This window comes from Bidens hawaiensis, unplaced genomic scaffold, assembly GCF_021521415.1.
Source record: "Bidens hawaiensis isolate Kalapana, Puna unplaced genomic scaffold, B.hawaiensis_p1.1 tig00028455_1, whole genome shotgun sequence".
NCBI classification, from domain to species: Eukaryota; Viridiplantae; Streptophyta; class Magnoliopsida; order Asterales; family Asteraceae; genus Bidens; species Bidens hawaiensis.
The window spans coordinates 13,407-37,201 of NW_027494637.1; the positions used below are offsets into that span (position 1 = coordinate 13,407).

The following is a 23,795-nucleotide window of genomic DNA, read 5'->3' on the forward strand; positions in this document are numbered from 1 at the left end:
TATTTTTGCATTGACTAGCTTCCCATATTTGTGACTTGTGAGTAGCTTATTCTAGAGAATATAGAGGTGGCAATTGGGTCAATTTGGCTTTGCTTTTTTTGGTTTCATAAGGTTAAACGAGTTATATTTATAATTGGCTAAAACGGATTCGGGTCAATTCATACTAACCTGGTTTTTTTAGTGAAATGGCAAAGATTGTTCATGACATAATCATAATCACATATTCCTACAAGAGAGAATTAAATAACAAAAGTAGGCACACGGTTCGACCAATTTCAAGTTCTAAACCGTGAACTGAACCATAGAAGTTTGAAACCTTCTGAACCGGCTGATTTGCTTGATATCAACAGTTTGGTTGGTAAATTGGTTAACCACTCATAGAATGTGATTTAGGTTGGTGTGTTTTCAAGATAACATCATAGGACAATACATAAACAAAAGTAAGGTGTTTTTACTTTATTAGCAAGCAAACAGCAATGCTATTATTAAGTAAAGTGTGGGCCATGAACTGAAATAGATAGATATGATACTTAGGGACTGACAGAAGAGAGGGAGCCTGTCAACTACATATATATGTCTTATTTGGTGACAGTAATGTCCTTGTATTATCATCCATCATCCAGAAGTTTCCCCATACGATGTTTTCCGCCTGCGTTCATTATGTCCAGCTAAGCGCCTGCGACAACTTCTTTTCGCGTCATCGAATTCTGCTATGTCGTGAAACCTGCACATTGGGACAGCATAGTATTACACAAACTAGGTTAGAAACTCATGTATTACGAATAAAAAAAATACTAAATAAAGAAAGGTTATTTTTTTAATTGTAACCTCATAATTGAGACAAGTGACATTTATTATGTATAGATATAAAGCTTCTTCATACATGTTTAGTTTTCAATATGTTCATTTTATTTCCTTGTTCATTATAGGCGAGTGTGGGTTGGGTATCGGGCCAATATTGAGACACTTTGTCCAGTATTTAGCGCTTATTTAACTTAGAGGGTGTTTCATTGCGTCTGAATGGGACCATTCAGAGTTGAGATCTGAATCGGTCAGTTTTAATAGTGTTTGGTTGAGTTAAACACAGCCTCAGAATGGTTTAGTTCATCTTTTATTCGGTCAGCCACAAGTTGAATCTGAATGAGAAAATACAACATTCCCTTTACCCTCATCCCTCCCAACCTTCAAGCCTAACAATCGCAGCTCCCTCCCAAATCATGACTACTACGGTATTGCTACCCAATCGATCAACCATATAATCATATTATAATAAAAGGATCCAATTACAACAGAAGGCATGTAAACGGGCAACAAGCAGTACCGCCACCCCCTTTTGAATGGCAAAACCAATCATACTTAAAACCAAGTTATCAAGCGTTGAATGATTAATCCATTTGCAACTCAATCACACCCTTCGAACACATCTGCTACACCCTCTTATTCGCTCACATACAATGTTCACTTTTTGAGTACTATGTCTAAAGTTTTCAAGCTCGAGCACAATTTTTTTGTTATGCTATATGATTATTGATGTATAATTTTAGTTTGTTATAGTTGGTTCAAAAGATGCGAAGCGTTTCAAATCGTTTAGGTTCTAAAAGCCAGGACGCACAAGACATTTTTTTTAATAAAAATATTAATGAATTAGCACTTTTGGACAATATTCTAACTTATTAGTTTAAACACTAAAAATAATATTAAAATAAATATAAAAAAATCTCTCTTAGAAACACTAATAATTTATCAGTTTATAGTATTTAACTTATTAAATTTAAACACAAAAGACAATATTAATGTAGAATATATTTATGCTAATGGTATAAATAGTTATGTGAAGACAATTATGTGACACTGACATCACAAACTTATTGAAGTATCATTGTGAGGCATGGTCACTAGAGTTCATATTAAGGTTTTATTTATTCATATTTAAACACAACTTATTTTTGGCTTTGCATAAGTCGATCTTTAGTAGTTTGTGAACGACTCTAACTTTTTTACACCAGTTACGTTGTGAATAAAATGATTAAGGAAATTGTATGTAATTAGTACAAGGAATTTAGTTTAGTTCACCTGCTGCATTGTTGGCAGAAACGTTGTTGGCGTCCGATCATGACAACAGTTGGAGCCTTTGCATGAAACTCACAAACTTTGTGTCTTCGATGATATGTTTTGGCCCGACTCATGTCACTTGTGCAGTCTTCTACTTGGCAAAACCCACCACTACTACTACCGGAACTCTTTTTTCCCATTATACCCTTCTTCCTACCGCCATCGTCATCATGATCGTCATCCTCCATCCATTCTTCCATCATCTCACTTATAAACTTGTCATCCATACCCTCAATACCCTTCTACTCAATACACTCTCTAGTCTTCATATATAAATACAAAACAAGATTATTATTCCACAAAATGGAATTCTATTATTGAACTAGAGAATGTGGTCCTTGATGTGAAGTAATATAATATATTTTTCTTTTTTAGCAAATAGGATATTTCATGCTTTTAAATCCCAACACCTGTATCCTATTTTTGTAATATTCGATTATTTCAAGTGATGTAATGTAGTTATGTCACTCTACCACTATATTTCTTCTTTTGAACACTACATTTGGAGGTCATAGGTGCTCTCCATTCTTAATAAACGTTATGGGTCTTTTTGGTATAAGTTAATAGAATGAACAGAAGAATGGAATAAATAAGAGAATGAAATGGATTATTATCATACTTTTGAGATGTTTGGTATGTGAGAATGAAATAAATTATTACTTTGTATTGTTTGGTAGGCAGGAAAAGATAAAACCAAATAAAAATGGTCGGGAATAGTGATGGTGGTGGTGGTGGACGGCGGGCAAAAATAGTGGCCGGTGGTGGTGGGAGGCAGTGGAGATGGTCGGGCGCAATGGTTTGTGGCGGTGGGCGATAGTGGCGGTGGCGATGGTGGGTGACATCGGTTTTTTAAAATTTTTTTGAAAATCATCTGAGGAGATTAAATTCACTGGAATATTATCGGTTTTCTCAAACTTTTTTGGAAATCATCTTAGGAAACTAAATTGACTGGAAAATTATCGGCTTTTTCATACTTTTTTGAAAATCATCTGAGAAGATTAAATTCACCTGAAATGCATTCGGGGAGATGAATTTCAATAAAACACAAATATATCTTTTTTTGAAAACTCACGTGGCAGACAAATTTAAGTGGAAAACCATGGTCTTTGATGAGATGAATTTGGATTAAAAAATAACGGCACAGGCAGATTTCAACTAAAAAATGGGGTCACCTTTACACGTGTCAATACCTCACTGGTTATCGAAATATGTCGGCACGATTCAAAATGTATCGACGGAGATGATTTTTGATGGACTAAAATTGGAATTTACAAATTTTTGGGTCGGTCGGTAAAACCAGAAACATAATAAAATTCAATATCATAATAAATAACTCAAACCTTCTTTTCAACTATCCTTGCATATTAGCCTTTAAGTCATAGGTCTTGGCAAGACTTGAACCTATGTCCTATTATTAGTTGGTGGATTAGAAATTTACCATTACACCAAGCTTAATCTTGATAGTAAGAATTCCCACTATTTATTTTTATGGGATCCTTAAAAAACTTAACATACTGTCTCTATGCAAATTTTAAAAAACATTTGGGTCCCGGAACACCGACTCACATAACGTGGGTCCGCCCCTGTACTTAACGTGTGATAATATTAAATTTGCTATCATTGACAAGAGCAATCAAACTTTTATAGTATCATATATTTATATTTGATTTTTACTCTATTCCGCTTACATGGATGATGATGAGGAGAATGGGGGGTAATGCATAGTGAACCTTGGGTGTGAGTTTGATAAAAAAAATCATGAATACGGGTATGGCAATGACAATAGGTGATATGTAGTCTAATTATCCAAAACCATATACTCATTTACACGAATGATATTTGAAAATTTCAACTCTTATTTTTATTTGTTTATTTTTTTTTGAATGACAATTAAGAGTTTTTTTCTAAAAGAGTGTTTGTGGAAAAAATATTACTAAAAGAGTGTTGATTGAGAAATATTTACCAAACTAGTGTTTTACTTAATTAATGTTAGCTTCTCACTCCTAATCTCATTGGTTGAGAAATATTTACCAACACTTATTGACTTCATTGTTTTTTTAAAGGCAATTAATTTTTAATTTATCATTTTCTAGCTGCTATTTTATTTTTTGAAATACAAAAATATATCATGTTATGATTTATAAAGTATAATAACTTTTATATTATATGGATTCTAATATATAATCTCAACAAAAAGAATATTATTTTTTTAAATCAGTATTTTTATTTTATATGCTTCTTTTCATACCTACGTGGTTGAAAAAACAAATAAAAGTCTTAAATGAGTTAAAGTTAAAATATTATGAATTATATCATTTAAAAATTCTAGTTTTAGTTATTTGATGATTTTGAAAGAAAACTTTTTTGTCCTTTAATTTTGTGCAATAAAAGTTTAGATATAAGTTTATTATATTTTTATAAGTTTTGCATATTACTACATCTTCGATAAATATTCAAACTATAACGATGGATGAGACAAGAGACAACTCAAGCATCAAAATTGAAAAAAATGATTAGGAAGTAGCACCTATTTAGAGGCGTGCATTTCTAACATGATATAGACTTAACACGAATATGGCAGGTTTGTTTAATTCTTAGGAGATTGTTAGTTTAATATCGAGCTCATATATGTAGGTTCATGTTAGACTAACAGGTTAGCCCATTTAACCAGCTTAATTTATGATTAAAAAAGTTAGGTTTTATGAATTAAATAAACCTAAAAGACGAATTAGAATCACATTTTATAGTTTAAACATTAGCATTTATATGTATTCATATAGAATTTGGGTTCAATTTAATATAGTAATATATCTATAATATATATAAACGAAGACATAAAAATCCTACGTGTCGCGATGTGGTCGCTTCCCCCTTTTTTGGAGTCACCAAATTTGCTTGATTTTTAAATGGAGGTTTCTTATGCATTTGACCCGAATTAATGGGTATGGGTCTTACCAAACCCAGATATTTCTTAAACGGGTTATAAACATCTCATTAAATTAAAAATTATTCTCACCAAATTATTTATGTACAAATCCTATAAAATATGATATAATAAAAAGTAATATCTTATTTATTTTAAAAAAGATATATATATTATTTAAATTAAAAATCCAATTTGATAGTAAAAAAATAAACGGGTCTCATCAAAACCATAAGTTTATTATTAACTTTCATAAATATCTAAACCCTAAACCCTAAACCAATTTCATAGTAAAAAAATAAACGGGTCTTGGGTCTTATCAAAACCATATATCTTTTAAACATGGTTATAACATCTCATTTATTTGTGAAACAATTTATCATCAAACCATAAGTATATTATTAACTTTCATACAATAAAAAATATAAATTAAAAAAATAAACAAATATAAGAACAAACAATATAAAACAACCCCCGTAATACGGGGGATAAAAACTAGTTTATCATATAAAAAGATAATAAAAATAAACTATAACGATTAGTCAACATTTGTAATTGTTTATTAAAATTATAAAATATATTACATATTTAAGATTTTCATTTTTATTTTAAATTACATGTAGATTAAAAAAAAAGCTGTACGAAGTAATAATATTGATAAATAAATAAAATACTTTCTTATGTTCTTTTTATAGATTACTAGTTTTTATCCCCCGTATTACGGGGGTTATTTTATATTTGTTTGTTCTAATATTTATTTATTTTTTATATTATATTTTTTTATTGTATGAAAGTTAATAATATACTTATGGTTTGATGATAAATTGTTTCACAAATAACTGAGATGTTATAACCTGGTTTAAAAGCTATATGGTTTTGATGAGACTCAAGACCCGTTTATTTTTTTTACTATGAAATTGGTTTTTTAATTATAAATTATATTTATGAAAGTTAATAATATACTTATGGTTTGATGAGACCCAAGACCCGTTTATTTTTTTTACTATCAAATTGGTTTTTTAATTTAAATAATATACATATCCTTTTTAAAATAAATAAGATATTATTTTTTATTATATTCTATTTTATAGGATTTTTACATAAATAATTTGATGAAAATAATTTTTAATTTAATGAGATGTTATAACCCTTTTAAGGAATATCTGGGTTTGGTAAGACCCAAACCCATGAATTCGGGTCAAATGCATGAGAAGCCTCCATTTAAAAATCAAGCAAATCTGGTGACTCCAAAAAAAGGGGGAACGACCACATCGTGACACGTATGATTTTTATGTCTTCGTTTATATATATTATATAGATTAGTATTTTTTTAAATATGAATGATTAAAATGGTTATAAAAATTTAAGTATGGTAAATAAGATTATTAACTCAACAATTGTATAATTAATTGGAGTTATTCAAATGAGATTAAGAGTGAGAAGCTAGCATTAATTGAGTAAAACATTAATTTGGTAAATATTTCTCAACTAACACTCTTTCAGTAAATATTTTTTTTCACAAACACTCTTTTAAAAAAAAATTCAAACCCCATAAAATATTTACATCATTTGCCTAGAACCCGGGGCATATGTTCACATTCCTGATGTTGAGCCATGATATTTGTTTACATTAAAATGAAAGTGTGAAACCGACGTTGAGAGATACAAGGAATATCAAATCCAACAAAGGTTTGTGGCGATTTGTACTTTAAAATAAACGGTTTGGGTTTATTGTTTGATTGAGTATATAAGTTATCACATATAAGGTCTGGTATATAGGGTAGGGGTGCTAAAATGAAGAGTTTCGGATATTCGAAAATTTCCGATTGTAGCTTACAATATCTGAAAACGTATCCGAATTTCGACGGTGGTTAAAGGGGTGGTGCTGGAGTGCAACGTGGTGAGTGTGTTTTCCGGAGGGCCCATCGCCTATTAATAAATTTTATTAGATTTAATAAGTTTTTTTTTAATATTGTAAGTAAAAAAATATGCGAAACTACCTAGATACCCTCATATGTCTTATACATGCGAGGACTTAACGGGATTTTTGGATGCCAGCTAGCGTAAACGACAAAAACCAAAAGTGTTATACGTGTAAAAGGACAACCAGTGTAACTAAACTTTTTAAATGGCCCGGTCTATAATCTGACTATGTTTAAAAAACAAAAATTGCAATACTGTCTATTTATTAACAATTCCCCTTCTAAAAACTTCACTTAATTTTTTTTATTCGAATACTTTAAATCTTCAACATAAACTTTAAAAATGTAAAAAGTTGTATTTATAATTATTAATTTATTATTATAATTTATTACTTAACATGTGTAACTACTACTTTTACCGAAATGTGAAAAGAAATGATGCCATGACTTGGACATCAAACTACTAACCCAAACTTCGTAAGCAGATGACGTGTTCTCCAACCATTATTAACCAATTAGCTTTTATTTATTTCTCTATTTTTTTAATAGAAGATCATGAAATCATGAATACAATTGGGAACGAGACTTTCACCATTTTAATTGTTTTATTTTCTAAGTATCCCATTTAAGTAAGAGTTAGTTATAAGAATAGTTACGTTATCTCGTATTTTCATATTGTAACTATGTTACTAAAATGTAGTAAATTACATTTATGGTCCCAACTATTTTTAATTGATAATGTACGTGGTCTCTAATCTAATCTAGATGAGTAATGACCCTCTTTACCCTTATTATTGCCCGTTTCTCATCATCACCCGTAATTTTATGATTACCGTCATTAGAAGGCTCATCGTCATCACTTGTATCACCGGTACCTTCTTTATTTATATTACAAAATGCGAAATCAGCGTTCTCTTGCAGAGTTACAATTCATAAAATCACATCAATGTGTACAACTAATATAGGCACTTTGAACAAATTAACCGTGCAAATTTAACGTTTATAAGGCACAAAGTAATTGTTCATAAATACATACTTAAAATGCTATTCTTTTGATTTTCTCTTATAAAATTTTAAATATGATAATTTAAAACACTCTAAATGTACTTTTGCGATAAACTTGTATTACGTGCCGATGTAATCTTAGTCAAATATGATGTGCTTTATGTACACGAAAGTTCATCTCATAATCTGTCATAAAAAAATGTTTTCGTGAATGTTCAGAAATGTGAATGTTTAGTGATTTAAGTGAAACTATCCGATCCAACAAATGAACACAAACATGAAATTTCGTTTGATAAAGTGTTTATGAACTGCACGTTTGTCCAATAAAACCTTATGCTAAGGGTAGTGGGGTTTGATTAAGCCTCAAGTGATCCAATATATTTACGACACGTAGGCGCTGACGTGGCTCGTGATCAAGCCCCTGGATCAAATCCCATAGGGTGTAGTGGGGCTTAATTGTTAATTTACTCAAACACTTAAACCTCGTTCAGGCCCCGCGGTCCCGGCCACCCCCCTCGTCCGCGCCCCTGATCACATGAAAGGTGTAGTGGTGTTCGCGAGCCACGTTTGCAGCCACATGGATCACGCCCCCCCGTTCACCCCCACTACCCTCAGTCTTATAATGGGACATACATAACCAGGTCTACTTCGATTTATTTCATTTACAGCAATAGCTATGCATATATTTTTTAAAACAATGGCACTTTTGATATTGAATGGTATACTTGTAACTTTCAAATTTTATAAATAGGAAATACTAAAAGGGTGTAATGGTTTATAGGAGAGAGAAATTTTTTTTGGGGTTTTAGGTGTTCCGCCATTTGAAATGGCGGAACTGAGCATGATAATGACAAGTGTGTAACCGTAATATTGGTGAACACAAAGGTTTGATCACGAGGGAAAAAGCCCTTACCCAAGATAGTCTTACTTCGGTCAAAACTTATCAAGGTAATCTTTGGTAAAATAACTTCGGTCAAGGATTAATAAGATAATCTTTGGTCGAATTACTTTAGTCAATGATCAACAAGGTAACATTTGGTCGACGAGTATATGATTATCGTGATCTCCGGCACAAAAAACCCCCTGACGGTGAAAATTATCACCGTCAAGTTTATTAATGGTAAAAATCGGGTTACAAAGGTGGAGATATGATCAAAGATTACAAAGAATATCTAAGTGTGTGTGTGTATGAACTGCTAGAGAGTTCTTGACAGAGTATTTACGAGTGTAAGCAGTGAATGAATGTGAACAAGTGACCTAACTTTGATCATAATCTCAATATATATAAAAATAAAGGCTAACTAACTCCTATTTTTATGGCACTACTCCCACTAACTTAGTCTTCACTATTGACCACGTGTTGGAGGCGCCTTGTAGCATGATTATAGGTAGACCACGTCATTGAGCCGTTACACTTGATAAATATCAGCCTTCATATAAGAAACAACCGTTAACAACACCAAATACCGAGGATCCATGATCCTGACATAGCTCTGGAACTCTTCAGAAGGATAATTGATCCAGACATGTCTTCAGGAATAACATATCCTCAGCATTCAGTTATTTGTGACTCAACAAGAAGTCCTATAAATCCGTCACTATGTGACATCTGACCCGATCCGACCCGACCCAGGTACCCGTTTCTCCGATCCGATCTCTTTCTTTTATGATTTAATATTTATTTATACTTATACTTTACTTTTAATAATAATAATATATTTTCCTTTCCGCCGTCCCGTCCCTCTTCTTCTCTCTTTCCGCCTTCTTTTCCTTCTTGTTGCCATCCCGCCTCTTTCTCTCTCTTGTCGTTGTTCCGCCCTTAAGCCTTGAACCTCTTCTCTGTGTCCTTTGTTTCTTCCCGCCTAAGGTTGTCTGCGCAGCTCCACGCGCCAGACTCCTTACAAGGAAGCCTGCGCGAAGACCAGTTGTTCCTGCGATACGCGAGGCGAACTGCTCTCGCAGCGCGCTAAGAATTGTAGTTCTTCTCGCAGCGCGCTAAGAACAGTAGTTCTTCCCGCGACGCGCTAAGAATGGAAGTTCTTCCCGCGACGCGCTAAGAATGGTAGTTCTTCCCGCGACGCGCTAAGGATTTTAGTTCTTCCCGCGGCGCGCTGTGGACTGTTCTCTGTCTGCCTTCGCCCTCGCGCGTGCGCTCGATGCTTTCTCGCGCTATGTCTTGAGTCTTTTCTTCTGTTTAATCTAGCCGTTTACTTTTGGGATGTCTTATCTCCTGTGCTGTTGACCTGACCTGCCTTATGTCTGAAAAGCTACTTTCGGCGCAGCATGCGCACCAACCCCATTGGTTGGCAGAAAAAGTGACTGACATTATCTTTTGAGATCTGCTTTTTCCATGCTTGACCAGTACCTTTATCTGACCCGCCCATGCCTGTTTACTGTTACCTGTCAGCTTTTCCTTTGCCCCCTGCAGCTGCCATATCTTTTGATATCTTTTGCTTTTGGAATCTTTTACTTTTTGGAGATCTTTTCCCCTTTTCTAGGGATTGTGTTCCCTAGGGTTTCCCTATAAATAATAATGTTAATTTCCTAACACTACACACACAAAGCACTTAAACTCTCCTGTTCTCTCTTCCTTTGCTCCTTGCCGTTGTTCTTCCTCTGCCGCCTCCTCTCTCTGCCTTCGTCGTCTCTCCTGTTCTGCCCTGTTTTCCGGTAATCTATAATATATAATAATTTGTTTAAGTTACTTATTAATTATGCTAACTTATAATCAAGACTTAAAACCAATCATTAAAACAATAATCTTATTTATAGGTTAACTTGTGCTTGTTTAAAGTTGGTTCTTGCTTTATCTTTCACCGCATCATTTATCAAGTGAGTAATCTCGTACCTAATCCCTTTTTAGTTTTAATGTTTTGGGATGTTCATGTGTTCATACAAACTTTGAGTCTTAAACTTGTTTATGAACTTTAGTCGCGCAGTATCCCATGTGTTGAGGACGTTTACTTGGCTGTTTATTTGTATGTGTGTATCATTAACCGCTTTGTTCGGCCTATTCCGAAGTTTTCATGGATCCATTGGATGAACACGGGAGACCTATCGTTTACGGTTTTCTTTGTTTTACACTTGCACAGATGTTTTCTCGTTTTTGTGCTCAATTGGGAGCACGGATTGAACTATGAACTATGATCTATTTAGGCTTGGTCACAATCTGATTACACCCTTGTTAAACACCAGACATACACGTGTTGCGCGCAGATTTGTTGTTATCTATGTATTGTATTAAACTTGATTTCTCACCAACACGCAAGTGTTTGACGTTTTATTTTAACACATGTTCAGGTTTGCTGTAGCTACATTTGGAGCTTGTGGACACGTAGGACGTTTTTACTTTTGGACCTAGATTAAAATGTATCAAGACAAGTTATTGTTGTTCGAATATTTTGTCTTATAATATATTGATTTATGTTGATTTATGTTATCTTGTGTTTACGTTGCGCGTGCGCGAATGAATATATTTATTAAATATTGACACCCAATAGTGTCACGAGTAATGAAACAATATGTGGCGCCCCGATGTATAATCCGCCTTTGGTCGGGGTGTTACAGATTGGTATCAGAGCCAGGTTGACTTTAGGATAGGTGGTTAGACGTAACGGCCTAGAATACCTAAGAGTCCCTTCTCGCGCATGAGAGAAATCTCATGTTTGCGCGCTTATTGTTAATTACTCGTTATTTATAAATATGCTTGCGCAGACGCAGCGTATGGTTTTATGTTTTATTTCGCGATATTTCGATTTTTGAGCCAAAACATCTCCAGTTATAACATTAAGTCCTTTAACGCGGGTAACCCTCCAAAGTTCACAGGTCTTGAAGGAGCCACCGTGATGCTCCAGTGGCTTGAGAAAATAGAAAACACTTTCCTCCATACCCAATGCCCTCCAGACAGACGAACCCTATATGCTTCCAGTGTCCTGGAATCCCGAGCGCTTACATGGTGGAATGGAGTAGCCCATGCGCGTGGCGCAGAAGCTGCTTCTAGCATGACATGGGAGGAATTCAAGGAAATTCTGACGCGAGAATTCTGCCCTCCCAACGAAGTTAAGCGCCTGGAGGAGGAATTTTGGAATCTTAAGCAATACAGTGGCGAAGCGCGCGAGTACGCGACGCGCTTCCATGAACTAAGCCTGCTTGTCCCTCACCTTGTTACCCCTTCCCGCCGAGCCATCGAGAAATTTCTTGGGGGTCTCCCCATGGAAATTCAAGATTCGGTATGGGCCAGAAACCCAGCAACCCTCTCTGACGCCATCGAGTTGGCCGCTGTGCTCAGCGACAACCATGTCAGAGCAGGAACCCTGTTCCTGCGGGGAACTGAGAAGACCAAACCCACCAAGACTGCCCCTGAACCAACAGAAACCAAACCAGAACCCTCAAACCGTAACAACCTCAAGCGCAGGCGCAAAGCCTATGCGCTTACCAACCCGCCCATTGTCCAGCAACCTACCTACCAACCTCCAGTTTACGCGCCTAACCCACTGTCGACCTACCCAACTCCTCCTGTAGTCCATAACTATGCCCTAACCAATCCCGCACTCCCTGCCCCGCCAACTAAGAAACCCTACACAGGAAACCACCCCTTTTGCCCAACCTGTAGATTTCACCACCCAACCCAAACCCCGTGTCGACTTTGTCACCGATGTGGCCGCGCTGGTCACATGGCGGAAAACTGTAGAGTTCTTCCCGCCAATCCAATTGCGCCAACACCACCAGTCTACCCGCAGAACCCACAACCAACCTACCAAAACCCACGACCCAGATCGTGCTTTAACTGCGGTGATCCCAGTCATTTCCGGAACGCTTGCCCGAGACTACAAGTTCAGATTACACAAGCGAATCCGGTGAACCAGATTTCGAACCAAGTGGCGCGTGGCCGAGCTTTTAATATAACCGCGCACCAAGCGCAAGCGAATAATGACGTAGTTAACGGTACATTTTTGCTTAACGGATTTTATGCTTCTGTACTTTTTGATACTGGCGCCGATCGAAGTTTTATTTCTCGCGCGTTTGAGCAGAAGCTTGCGCGACCGCGCAGCGATTTAAAAGAAAATTTTTCAGTTGAATTGGCTAATGGTGAAACTGTTTTAATTAACTCCGTGATTAAGGATTGCACGCTTAACTTTAACGAAAACGATTTTCTGATCGACCTCATCCCCATGCCTCTTGGAAGCTTTGATGTTATCATTGGTATGGACTGGCTCTCGAAGAATCGCGCCGAAGTTATTTGCGCCAAGAAGTTGATTCGCATTCCTCGAGAAAACGGTGATCTTCACATCTATGGCGAGAAACCCTCCAGTGGTCTTAAGCTTATGTCTTGCGCCGAAGCCCAAAGACTCATGCGGAAGAAGTATATTGCATTCTTAGCCCATGTGGTTAAACCCGATGAAGGAAAGAAGAAGCTTCGCGATATCCCTGTTGTGCGTGATTTCCCTGAAGTTTTTCCTGATGATCTTCCTGGTATCCCTCCCGCTCGTGAAGTCGAGTTTCGTATTGATCTTGTCCCTGGTGCTTCCCCCGTAGCTAAATCTCCTTACCGTCTTGCGCCCGCTGAAATGCAAGAATTGGCAAGTCAACTTCAATAGTTGACCGCTAAAGGATTCATTCGCCCTAGCTCTTCGCCCTGGGGTGCTCCGGTGTTGTTCGTTAAAAAGAAAGATGGTTCGTTTCGCATGTGTATTGATTACCGCGAATTGAACAAGCTCACCATTAAGAACCGGTATCCCTTACCGCGTATTGATGACCTCTTTGATCAACTCCAAGGTGCCTCTTGTTTCTCCAAGATTGATCTCCGCTCTGGCTATCACCAGTTGCGCATCCGCGATGAAGATGTTCCGAAGACTGCTTTTCGAACTCTTTATGGCCACTTTGAATTCTTGGTCATGTCCTTCGGTTTAACCAACGCACCCGCCGTTTTCATGGATCTAATGAATCGGGTGTGTAGGCCTTTCTTGGATAAATTCGTGATTGTGTTTATCGATGACGTTCTGATTTATTCTAAGACCAAGGCCGAGCATGAGCAACATCTTCGGTTGGTTTTGCAAAAGCTTAGAGCCGAGCAGCTCTTTGCCAAGCTCTCCAAGTGTGAATTCTGGTCGGATGAAGTACAGTTTCTTGGCCATGTTGTGAACAAGATGGGTATTCATGTCGACCCATCCAAGATTGAAGCAATCAAGAACTGGATTACGCCATCCACTCCTACCGAGATCCGTTCCTTTCTGGGCTTAGCTGGTTATTACCGGCGCTTCATTTCGAACTTCTCGAAGATCGCTTTGCCTTTAACAGCTCTAACGCACAAAGGTAAACCGTATATTTGGGGCTCGAAGCAAGAAGAAGCCTTTCTAACGCTCAAGCGTTTGTTGTGTGAAGCTCCTGTTCTTGCGCTACCTGAGGGTAATGAAGATTTTGTCGTGTATTGCGATGCATCCAACCAAGGTCTCGGTTGTGTTCTTATGCAACGAGGCAAGGTTATCGCTTACGCATCAAGGCAACTCAAGGTTCATGAAAAGAATTATACAACTCACGACCTCGAACTAGGCGCAGTTGTATTCGCCTTGAAGATCTGGAGACACTACCTTTATGGTACTAAGTGTATTCTCTACACCGACCATAAAAGCCTTCAGCATATCTTTGATCAAAAGGAACTTAACATGAGGCAACGCCGATGGAACGAACTCATCAGCGATTACGATTGTGAGATCCGGTATCATCCTGGTAAGGCTAATGTGGTAGCTGATGCGCTCAGCCGCAAACCCTGCCAGCTTAACTGTATCTTGCCGCGCACGCAGCTTCACTTTGCGCCGATTCAGAGCAATCTTGAATCACGCATTCGTGACGCGCAGCGCGCATCCATCAGTAATGATAACCTTCGCGCCGAGTTAGCGTGTGGCGCGGAAGCTCACTTTGTCCCTAATCTGAGTGGAATTCTCTGCTATCTCAATCACATCTGGATTCCCTTTGATGAGAATCTTCGCGCTGATATCCTGAGTGAAGCGCATAAATCTCGGTATTCTATTCATCCCGGCGCTGATAAGATGTACAAGGATTTGCGCATTACTTATTGGTGGCCCGGTATGAAAAAGGATATTGCTGTGTTCGTAGCTAAATGCCTGACTTGTTCCAAGGTAAAAGCTGAACACCAACGCCCATCTGGTTTGCTCGAACAACCAGAAATTCCTACGTGGAAATGGGAAGGTATAGCGATGGACTTTATTACCAAGTTACCTTTGACAGCAAGCAAACATGATAGCATTTGGGTAATAGTGGATCGATTGACTAAGTCTGCTCACTTTCTGCCCATTCGTGAAAACTACCGTGTTGAGCAACTCGCGCAGCTTTATGTCAAGGAAATTGTCTGCCGCCATGGTACTCCTTTGAGCATCATATCCGATCGCGATGGCCGTTTTATATCTCGCTTTTGGAAATCTCTCCAATCTGCGCTAGGAACTCGCTTGGACATGAGTACGGCATATCATTCTCAGACTGACGGACAGTCTGAGCGAACTATTCAAACTCTTGAGGATATGCTCCGATCTTGTGTTCTTGATTTTGGAGGTAATTGGGATTCGCACCTGCCTTTGATCGAGTTCTCTTATAATAACAGCTATCACTCCAGTATTGGTATGGCCCCATTTGAAGCACTTTACGGTCGTAAGTGCCGCTCCCCGATTTGTTGGAGCGAAGTGGGTGAAGCTCAAATCACAGGACCCGAACTTGTTCAAGAGACAACCGATAAAATCGCTAAGATCCGTGATCATCTGCTGACTGCCAGAAGCCGACAGAAGAGTTACGCAGATCGTAGGCGAAAGCCTCTCGAATTTCAAGTTGGTGATCATGTTCTCCTCAAAGTGTCGCCTTGGAAAGGTGTTGTCCGCTTTGGGAAGAAAGGTAAGCTTGCTCCTCGATATGTTGGACCATTCAAGATTCTCGCGCGTGTGGGAAAAGTTGCCTACAGACTTGACCTGCCGCCCGCGCTCAGCAATGTGCATCCAACGTTCCATGTATCCAATCTCAAGAAGTGTTTAGCTGACGAGAACCTTCACATTCCATTTGATGAAGTTCAAGTTGACGAATCCATGCATTTCGTTGAGAAGCCTGTTGAGATTATGGATCGCGAGGTTAAGCAAACCAAGCGCAGTCGCATCCCTATCGTGAAAGTTCGCTGGGAGTCCAAGCGCGGAGCCGAGTTTACATGGGAAAGGGAAGATCAAATGAAGATCAAGTACCCGCACCTGTTCTCTGCGCAACCTACTTCGAGATAAATTTCGGGACGAAATTTCTTAAAGTAGGGGAGACTGTGACATCTGACCCGATCCGACCCGACCCAGGTACCCGTTTCTCCGATCCGATCTCTTTCTTTTATGATTTAATATTTATTTATACTTATACTTTACTTTTAATAATAATAATATATTTTCCTTTCCGCCGTCCCGTCCCTCTTCTTCTCTCTTTCCGCCTTCTTTTCCTTCTTGTTGCCATCCCGCCTCTTTCTCTCTCTTGTCGTTGTTCCGCCCTTAAGCCTTGAACCTCTTCTCTGTGTCCTTTGTTTCTTCCCGCCTAAGGTTGTCTGCGCAGCTCCACGCGCCAGACTCCTTACAAGGAAGCCTGCGCGAAGACCAGTTGTTCCTGCGATACGCGAGGCGAACTGCTCTCGCAGCGCGCTAAGAATTGTAGTTCTTCTCGCAGCGCGCTAAGAACAGTAGTTCTTCCCGCGACGCGCTAAGAATGGAAGTTCTTCCCGCGACGCGCTAAGGATTTTAGTTCTTCCCGCGGCGCGCTGTGGACTGTTCTCTGTCTGCCTTCGCCCTCGCGCGTGCGCTCGATGCTTTCTCGCGCTATGTCTTGAGTCTTTTCTTCTGTTTAATCTAGCCGTTTACTTTTGGGATGTCTTATCTCCTGTGCTGTTGACCTGACCTGCCTTATGTCTGAAAAGCTACTTTCGGCGCAGCATGCGCACCAACCCCATTGGTTGGCAGAAAAAGTGACTGACATTATCTTTTGAGATCTGCTTTTTCCATGCTTGACCAGTACCTTTATCTGACCCGCCCATGCCTGTTTACTGTTACCTGTCAGCTTTTCCTTTGCCCCCTGCAGCTGCCATATCTTTTGATATCTTTTGCTTTTGGAATCTTTTACTTTTTGGAGATCTTTTCCCCTTTTCTAGGGATTGTGTTCCCTAGGGTTTCCCTATAAATAATAATGTTAATTTCCTAACACTACACACACAAAGCACTTAAACTCTCCTGTTCTCTCTTCCTTTGCTCCTTGCCGTTGTTCTTCCTCTGCCGCCTCCTCTCTCTGCCTTCGTCGTCTCTCCTATTCTGCCCTGTTTTCCGGTAATCTATAATATATAATAATTTGTTTAAGTTACTTATTAATTATGCTAACTTATAATCAAGACTTAAAACCAATCATTAAAACAATAATCTTATTTATAGGTTAACTTGTGCTTGTTTAAAGTTGGTTCTTGCTTTATCTTTCACCGCATCATTTATCAAGTGAGTAATCTCGTACCTAATCCCTTTTTAGTTTTAATGTTTTGGGATGTTCATGTGTTCATACAAACTTTGAGTCTTAAACTTGTTTATGAACTTTAGTCGCGCAGTATCCCATGTGTTGAGGACGTTTACTTGGCTGTTTATTTGTATGTGTGTATCATTAACCGCTTTGTTCGGCCTATTCCGAAGTTTTCATGGATCCATTGGATGAACACGGGAGACCTATCGTTTACGGTTTTCTTTGTTTTACACTTGCACAGATGTTTTCTCGTTTTTGTGCTCAATTGGGAGCACGGATTGAACTATGAACTATGATCTATTTAGGCTTGGTCACAATCTGATTACACCCTTGTTAAACACCAGACATACACGTGTTGCGCGCAGATTTGTTGTTATCTATGTATTGTATTAAACTTGATTTCTCACCAACACGCAAGTGTTTGACGTTTTATTTTAACACATGTTCAGGTTTGCTGTAGCTACATTTGGAGCTTGTGGACACGTAGGACGTTTTTACTTTTGGACCTAGATTAAAATGTATCAAGACAAGTTATTGTTGTTCGAATATTTTGTCTTATAATATATTGATTTATGTTGATTTATGTTATCTTGTGTTTACGTTGCGCGTGCGCGAATGAATATATTTATTAAATATTGACACCCAATAGTGTCACGAGTAATGAAACAATATGTGGCGCCCCGATGTATAATCCGCCTTTGGTCGGGGTGTTACACACTACTCCCACTAAACGTGTTATAGCCATTTGACTACGTGTTTGACAAGTCCAATAGCGAAATATCCGGTGGAATAAGTTTTGGAGCCGTTATACTTATTAAATAACAACCTACACACAAGAAACAATTGTTAATAATACCAAGTACTGAGGACCACTGATCCTGACAGGATCTGTCTAAGGATAACTGCTCCAAGAACATATGTCAGGATATTGGATCCTAATTAGAAAAACTATTTCTTTAGGTGGATAGCATTTCATGCTCTTGGTAGTCTATTGCCTTCCATTGTAAGCAAATGATATGCCACCTTTCCTGCTTCCGACTCAATCTGATAAGGTCCTTCCCATTTGGGCGCTAGCATCCCATCAGCCGGATTTGTTGTGTTTTGGAAGGCTTTCCTTAACACCAAATCTCCTTCTTGAAATCTTCTGATTATGATATTTTTGTTGTATTCCCCAGCTACCCTTTGTTGATAAGCTGTCATTCTGATCTTTGCTAGGTCTCTGAGTTCTTCTATAGTATCCAAGTCTTCAAGAAGGATATCCTCGTTGGCTTGAGGATCACGGATGCTCGTTCTCGCAGTAGGAACCACCATTTCTGTGGGAATTACTGCTTCGGATCCAAACACCAGTGAAAAGGGTGTTTGACCTGTTGCATTCTTTGGAGTTGTTCTGTCTGCCCAAAGAACATAAGGAAGTTCTTCAGCCCATTTTCCCTTCTTGGATCCTAGCTTCTTCTTCAGATTGTTGATGATGATCTTGTTGCTAGACTCTGCTTGACCATTGGCTTGAGGATGAACCGGAATGGAAGTAATCATTTTGATGCCCCAACTGTCACAAAAGTTAGTGGTTCTATTCCCGATAAACTGGGAACCATTGTCACAAATAATTTCAGCAGGAATACCAAATCTAGTTATAATATTTCGTTTAATAAAAGATATTACTTCCCTTTCTCGGACTTGTACAAATGCTTCTGCCTCAATCCATTTGGAGAAGTAGTCAGTCATGGCAAGCATAAAGACTTTTTCACCGGGTGCTTTTGGTAACTTACCTACAATATCCATACCCCATTTCATGAAAGGCCATGAGAAGGATATAGGATATAAAGGCTTCGCTGGCTGATGAAGTATGTTTGCATGTCTTTGACAAGCATCACATTTCCTTGAATACTCCACTGCATCCTTCTTCATTGTTGGCCAGAAGTATCCGGTTCTAAGTATTCTAGAAAATAATGCTCTTCCACCTGTGTGATTGCCGCAATCTCCTTCATGAAAATCATTGAGTACTTCTTTGATCTCAGGATCCTCAATGCATCTTAAGTATGGACCTGCAAGAGATTTTCTATATAGCATATCATCTAATAAAATGTACTGTGATACCTTGAGTTTGAAGGATCTAGGACTCTCTGTTGTTGGAATTTTTCCTGTTTGTATATACTTTTTGATCGGGAGGATCCAGGATCCTTGATTGTCCAAGGATAATGGATCCCAAAGCACAATCTGCTTATCATTTGTTATTTCCCCAACTCCTTGCTCTCCTATTGCTGGCGCGAGAATGTGGATTGTTGGGATCTTCAAATCCTCAGGAATCTTCAAAGATGAGGCTAAGTTTGCCAAGGCGTCTGCCCCAGCGTTTTCTTCCCTCGGTACCTGTGTAATACTAAATATTTCGAAGGATTTCGATAACTCCTTCACAACATCTGATCCTCATTTGTTTGGCTAAAAGTTAACCTGCGATAAGTACTTCGTATTTTGCCTCATTGTTGGTTGCTTAGAATGCACATGCAATGGACTGGGATATTATGTCCCATGTGGCGATTTCAGTAGGATACCCAATCATGTTCCTCTTACGTTGGATGCTCCATCTGTGAAGAGGGTCCAAGGATCCTTTGTTTCTTCTAGTTGCTAAACTTCCAAATCAGCTTCCTTCTGCATGTCGCTACTGAAATCAGCCACAAAGTATGCAAGCTCTCGTGACTTAATGGTTATTCTAGGCTCATACTGAATGTCATATGCACTCAACTTCAAAAACCACTTGGCCATCCTTCATGACAACTCTATCTTTCTAATCATATCCTTAACAGAATAGTTAGTTCTCAAAATAATAGTATGGTGTTTAAAAATAATGTCTCAACTTGGTTGAGGCAATAATCAAAGCAAGAATCAATTTCTCAATGTGAGAATACTTGACCTCTGCGTCTAAGAGGTTTTTACATAATATACCGGATGCTGTGGACCTTCATGATCCTTGGCCAGAACAACACTGACTGCATTACCTGAAACGTCTAAGTATAGAGACAACGGCTCACCATAAATTGGCTTCATCAAGGCTGGTGCTGAGGATAGATAATCCTTAAGAGCCTTCAGCGCATCCTCATGCTTTTGAGTCCATTCAAACTTCCATGGTCTTGCCTAACTGGTCTTTGAACATCATATTGACCAGTCTTTGATATGTTGCCCCTGTCATGTCTGAATGCTTAAAGGCAAAAGTAGATTTTCTTCGCCCTAAGAAGGATACCAAATCCTCCTCAATCTTGCTGGGGATACTGGATCCTAGGAACACCTTTATGTCTGGATCCTCGGGATCGAAGGATACTTCTTTAACGTCTTTCTCCCGAGCTTCCAGAACGTCCCTAGGATGTTGCTGTGGTTGCTATGCCACAGTCTGCTTGGTTGTCGACTTCATTGACGAAGAATAGTAGTTCTTGGCTTCCACCTGATCACCGTCTATCCTTACTACCCCCAAGGGGTAGGAAGCTTGATGCACTGATGGCATGTAGAAGCCACTGCTTTCATCCATGTAGCCAAGGCCTGTCTAAAATAACATTGCAACAAGAAAGGTTATCAATTACACAAAATCTTTGATAAGAATTTACCCCTTCGATGTATATCGGGAGGTTGATGTCCCCCAATGTTTTCTTGGTTTCTCCATTAAAACCAACTAGCACCGATGTTCTTAAGATGATGTCTGGATCTGGTATGTTCATCTTCTGAAGTACATCATGTTGGATGATATTGACCGAGCTACCACCGTAAACTAGGATCCTGTGAACATAATGGTTAGATATAAATAAAGTAATAATCAAACCGTTGTGAGGATCTTGGATGCTTGATTTGTCTTCTTAATCGAAAAAGATTCTTTTGTCAGTGGTCAGAGTGGTGAATATAATCGGTTGGTCCCCGCCATCCAATTTTATTTCCTTGGCTAGCCTCTTAGCTGCAGAGAAAGAAGTGCCGCATATGTCTAACCCTCCGGAAATGAAATTGATCATGCGAGCATCTCGATGAGGATCATGGATCCTTATACAATCTTCTTGTTCAAAGAAGATTCTTTTATCAGCTATTGACGTAGTTGGGATAAGTGGTCTTTCCCCATTATTCAATTCGGTCTTCTCAACGAGGGTCTCTACTGTCGGAGAGGAACTTCAAAATATATCTGCGCCTCTGGAGACGAAGTTGATCACGTGCACATCTGGTAGTGGTGCTGCTGCTCTCTAAGGGGCTTCTTCAGGATCCTGGATCCTTGATTTCTTACCGGGTGACTCCTATTTTGTTGAAGTACCCAATCTTTCCTAGATCCTTTTATCATCCTCTAGTCTTATGAATCTGAGTGCCCTGTTTCTGACTTCATCTAAAGTCCTGCATGGAGTCATCACAAGATCGTTATAAAATGGGGAGCCCCTTTGAAGTCCCATCTTGAATGCTTCAACAGCTGTAACTATATCAAGATTAGGAATCTCTAGGGCCTCCCTGCCAAACCTTGTAACAAAATCCCTAAGGGACTCATCATAAGGTTGGACAACTCTATATAAGTCACTAGTTAACTTCTCAAATTTCCTACTACAAGAAAATTGGATGTTGAACAAGTTAACTAAATGTGAGAAAGAAATAACAGAAAAGGGAGGAAGACTTAGCAGCCATTTTAATGCAGATCCTGTAATGTGGATCCGGAACCCTTGCACAGACAAGCCTCCTTGAGTCTCTCGGGAATTGGATTGATCTCCATTCTTTCCATGTATTGGGCTACATGCTCTTCAGGATCAGTGGTACCATCGTACACTTTCATGTTGGGGGTTCAAAAGCGTTTTGGGATCTCCGCGTCGCAGATTGGTGGAGCAAATCTGGAAAGTTTGTGGCTTCCTTCTGGTATCTCAGGAATTGGACGGATCACCCCTGGTACGCTGGATATCATATCCTTGAGTTTCTGTAGTTCCTTAGCCATAGCTTGGTTGATACCTGCATCCTGCATGGAACCACGGTTAGCATCTAAGGATATAAGATCATACAAGTTACCTCTTTTTTGCGTGAAAGTCGGCATTCCAGAAGAGTGGCTGATGTAACAAGCGTCTGCTACAGGAGTTGGTCCACCATAAGCTATGGTCTGCATAGGGATTATATCTCCTTCATGGATTTCAGAAGATCGTTGGTGTTGAACTCCTAAGGATCCTTGATCCTGATAGAAGGATTCTTGAGGCTGGAAGTTGTAGGATCCTTGAACATATAATCAGGAGGATCCTGGTTGAAGGATCAATGGTCCTTGTTGAAAGGTTGAGGATCCTTGAGCTGGTTGACCCACGGACCCCTGGTGAAGGATATATGATCCTTGCTGAAAAGTTGAAGGTCCTTGAGCTGGTTGATCCATGGACCCGTGGTGAAGGATAGATGATCCTTGCTGAAAAGTTGAGGGTCCTTGAGCCTGTTGACCCATGGACCCCTGTTGAAGGATAGATGATCCTTGCGAGAACTGAGCCATGGATCCTGGACTGGTGAAATCCAGCATCCTGGGCATAAGAAGAGTGTGATCCTCCGCTGGCCTCTTAGTCTTCTTGAGATCTTCTATCTCACGAAGGATCCTCTGGTTGGTCTTGTTCTATTGCTCCATATATGCTTTAACCTGCGAAAACATAGATGAAACATCATTGTTAGTATTAATCACCGGGGCTGCAGCAGCGGCTTTTGGGCTTTGGAAGACTGGTAGTTGCGTCTTGTTCCCAGCAGCAGCAGTTCGTTGTACTCCCGTGATTGGCGGAGGCATCGGTGGCAAATTTCTTGATGAGAGAGAAACCGATGATGGCATGGTTGATGAAGCAGAGATTGATTGAGAGGCCATTGATAGTAATATGGGTATGAAAAAATCGAAAATTGATGGAATTAATATGGATTATAGCACCAATTGCCCCACGGTGGGCGCCAAATTGTTTTGAACAAAAATCTGCTAAGGATCAAGTATCCAAATCTGTTAAGTGAGGTAAGGTGCTAACTCGATAATGACAAGTGTGTAATCGTAATATTGGTGAACACAAAGGTTTGATCACGAGGGAAAAAACCCTTAATCAAGATAGTCTTACTTCGGTCAAAACTTATCAAGGTAATCTTTGGTAAAATAACTTCGGTCAAGGATTAATAAGATAATCTTTGGTCGAATTACTTTAGTCAATGATCAACAAGGTAAAATTTGGTCGACGAGTATATGATTATCGTGATCTCCGGCACAAAAAACCCCCGGACGGTGAAAATTATCACCGTCAAGTTTATTAATGGTAAAAATCGGGTTACAAAGGTGGAGATATGATCAAAGATTACAAAGAATA

The 23,795-nt window shown here is 38.8% G+C and overlaps 1 protein-coding gene across 1 annotated transcript; it reads right to left on the minus strand.

Annotated features, from left to right (window-relative positions):
* Positions 1-403: 403 nt before the first annotated feature.
* On the minus strand, positions 404-2,541 carry LOC143576986 (squamosa promoter-binding protein 1-like). Its single transcript, XM_077060946.1, has 2 exons — positions 2,074-2,541; positions 404-724 (listed from the first exon to the last, which is right to left on the minus strand). Exons 1-2 carry the CDS (start codon positions 2,337-2,339, stop codon positions 616-618), a joined length of 375 nt encoding a protein of 124 aa, XP_076917061.1. The 5' UTR covers positions 2,340-2,541; the 3' UTR covers positions 404-615.
* Between the last annotated feature and the right edge of the window lie 21,254 nt (positions 2,542-23,795).

What these genes read in the sequence shown, in the direction of transcription:
- LOC143576986 (XM_077060946.1), bottom strand. Translation starts at nt 2,339, where the DNA reads ATGGATGACAAGTTTATAAGTGAGATGATGGAAGAATGGATGGAGGAT. An exon ending in TTCTGCCAACAATGCAGCAG is followed by an intron (nt 725 to 2,073) that starts GTGAACTAAACT and finishes CCCAATGTGCAG; the next exon opens with GTTTCACGACATAGCAGAAT.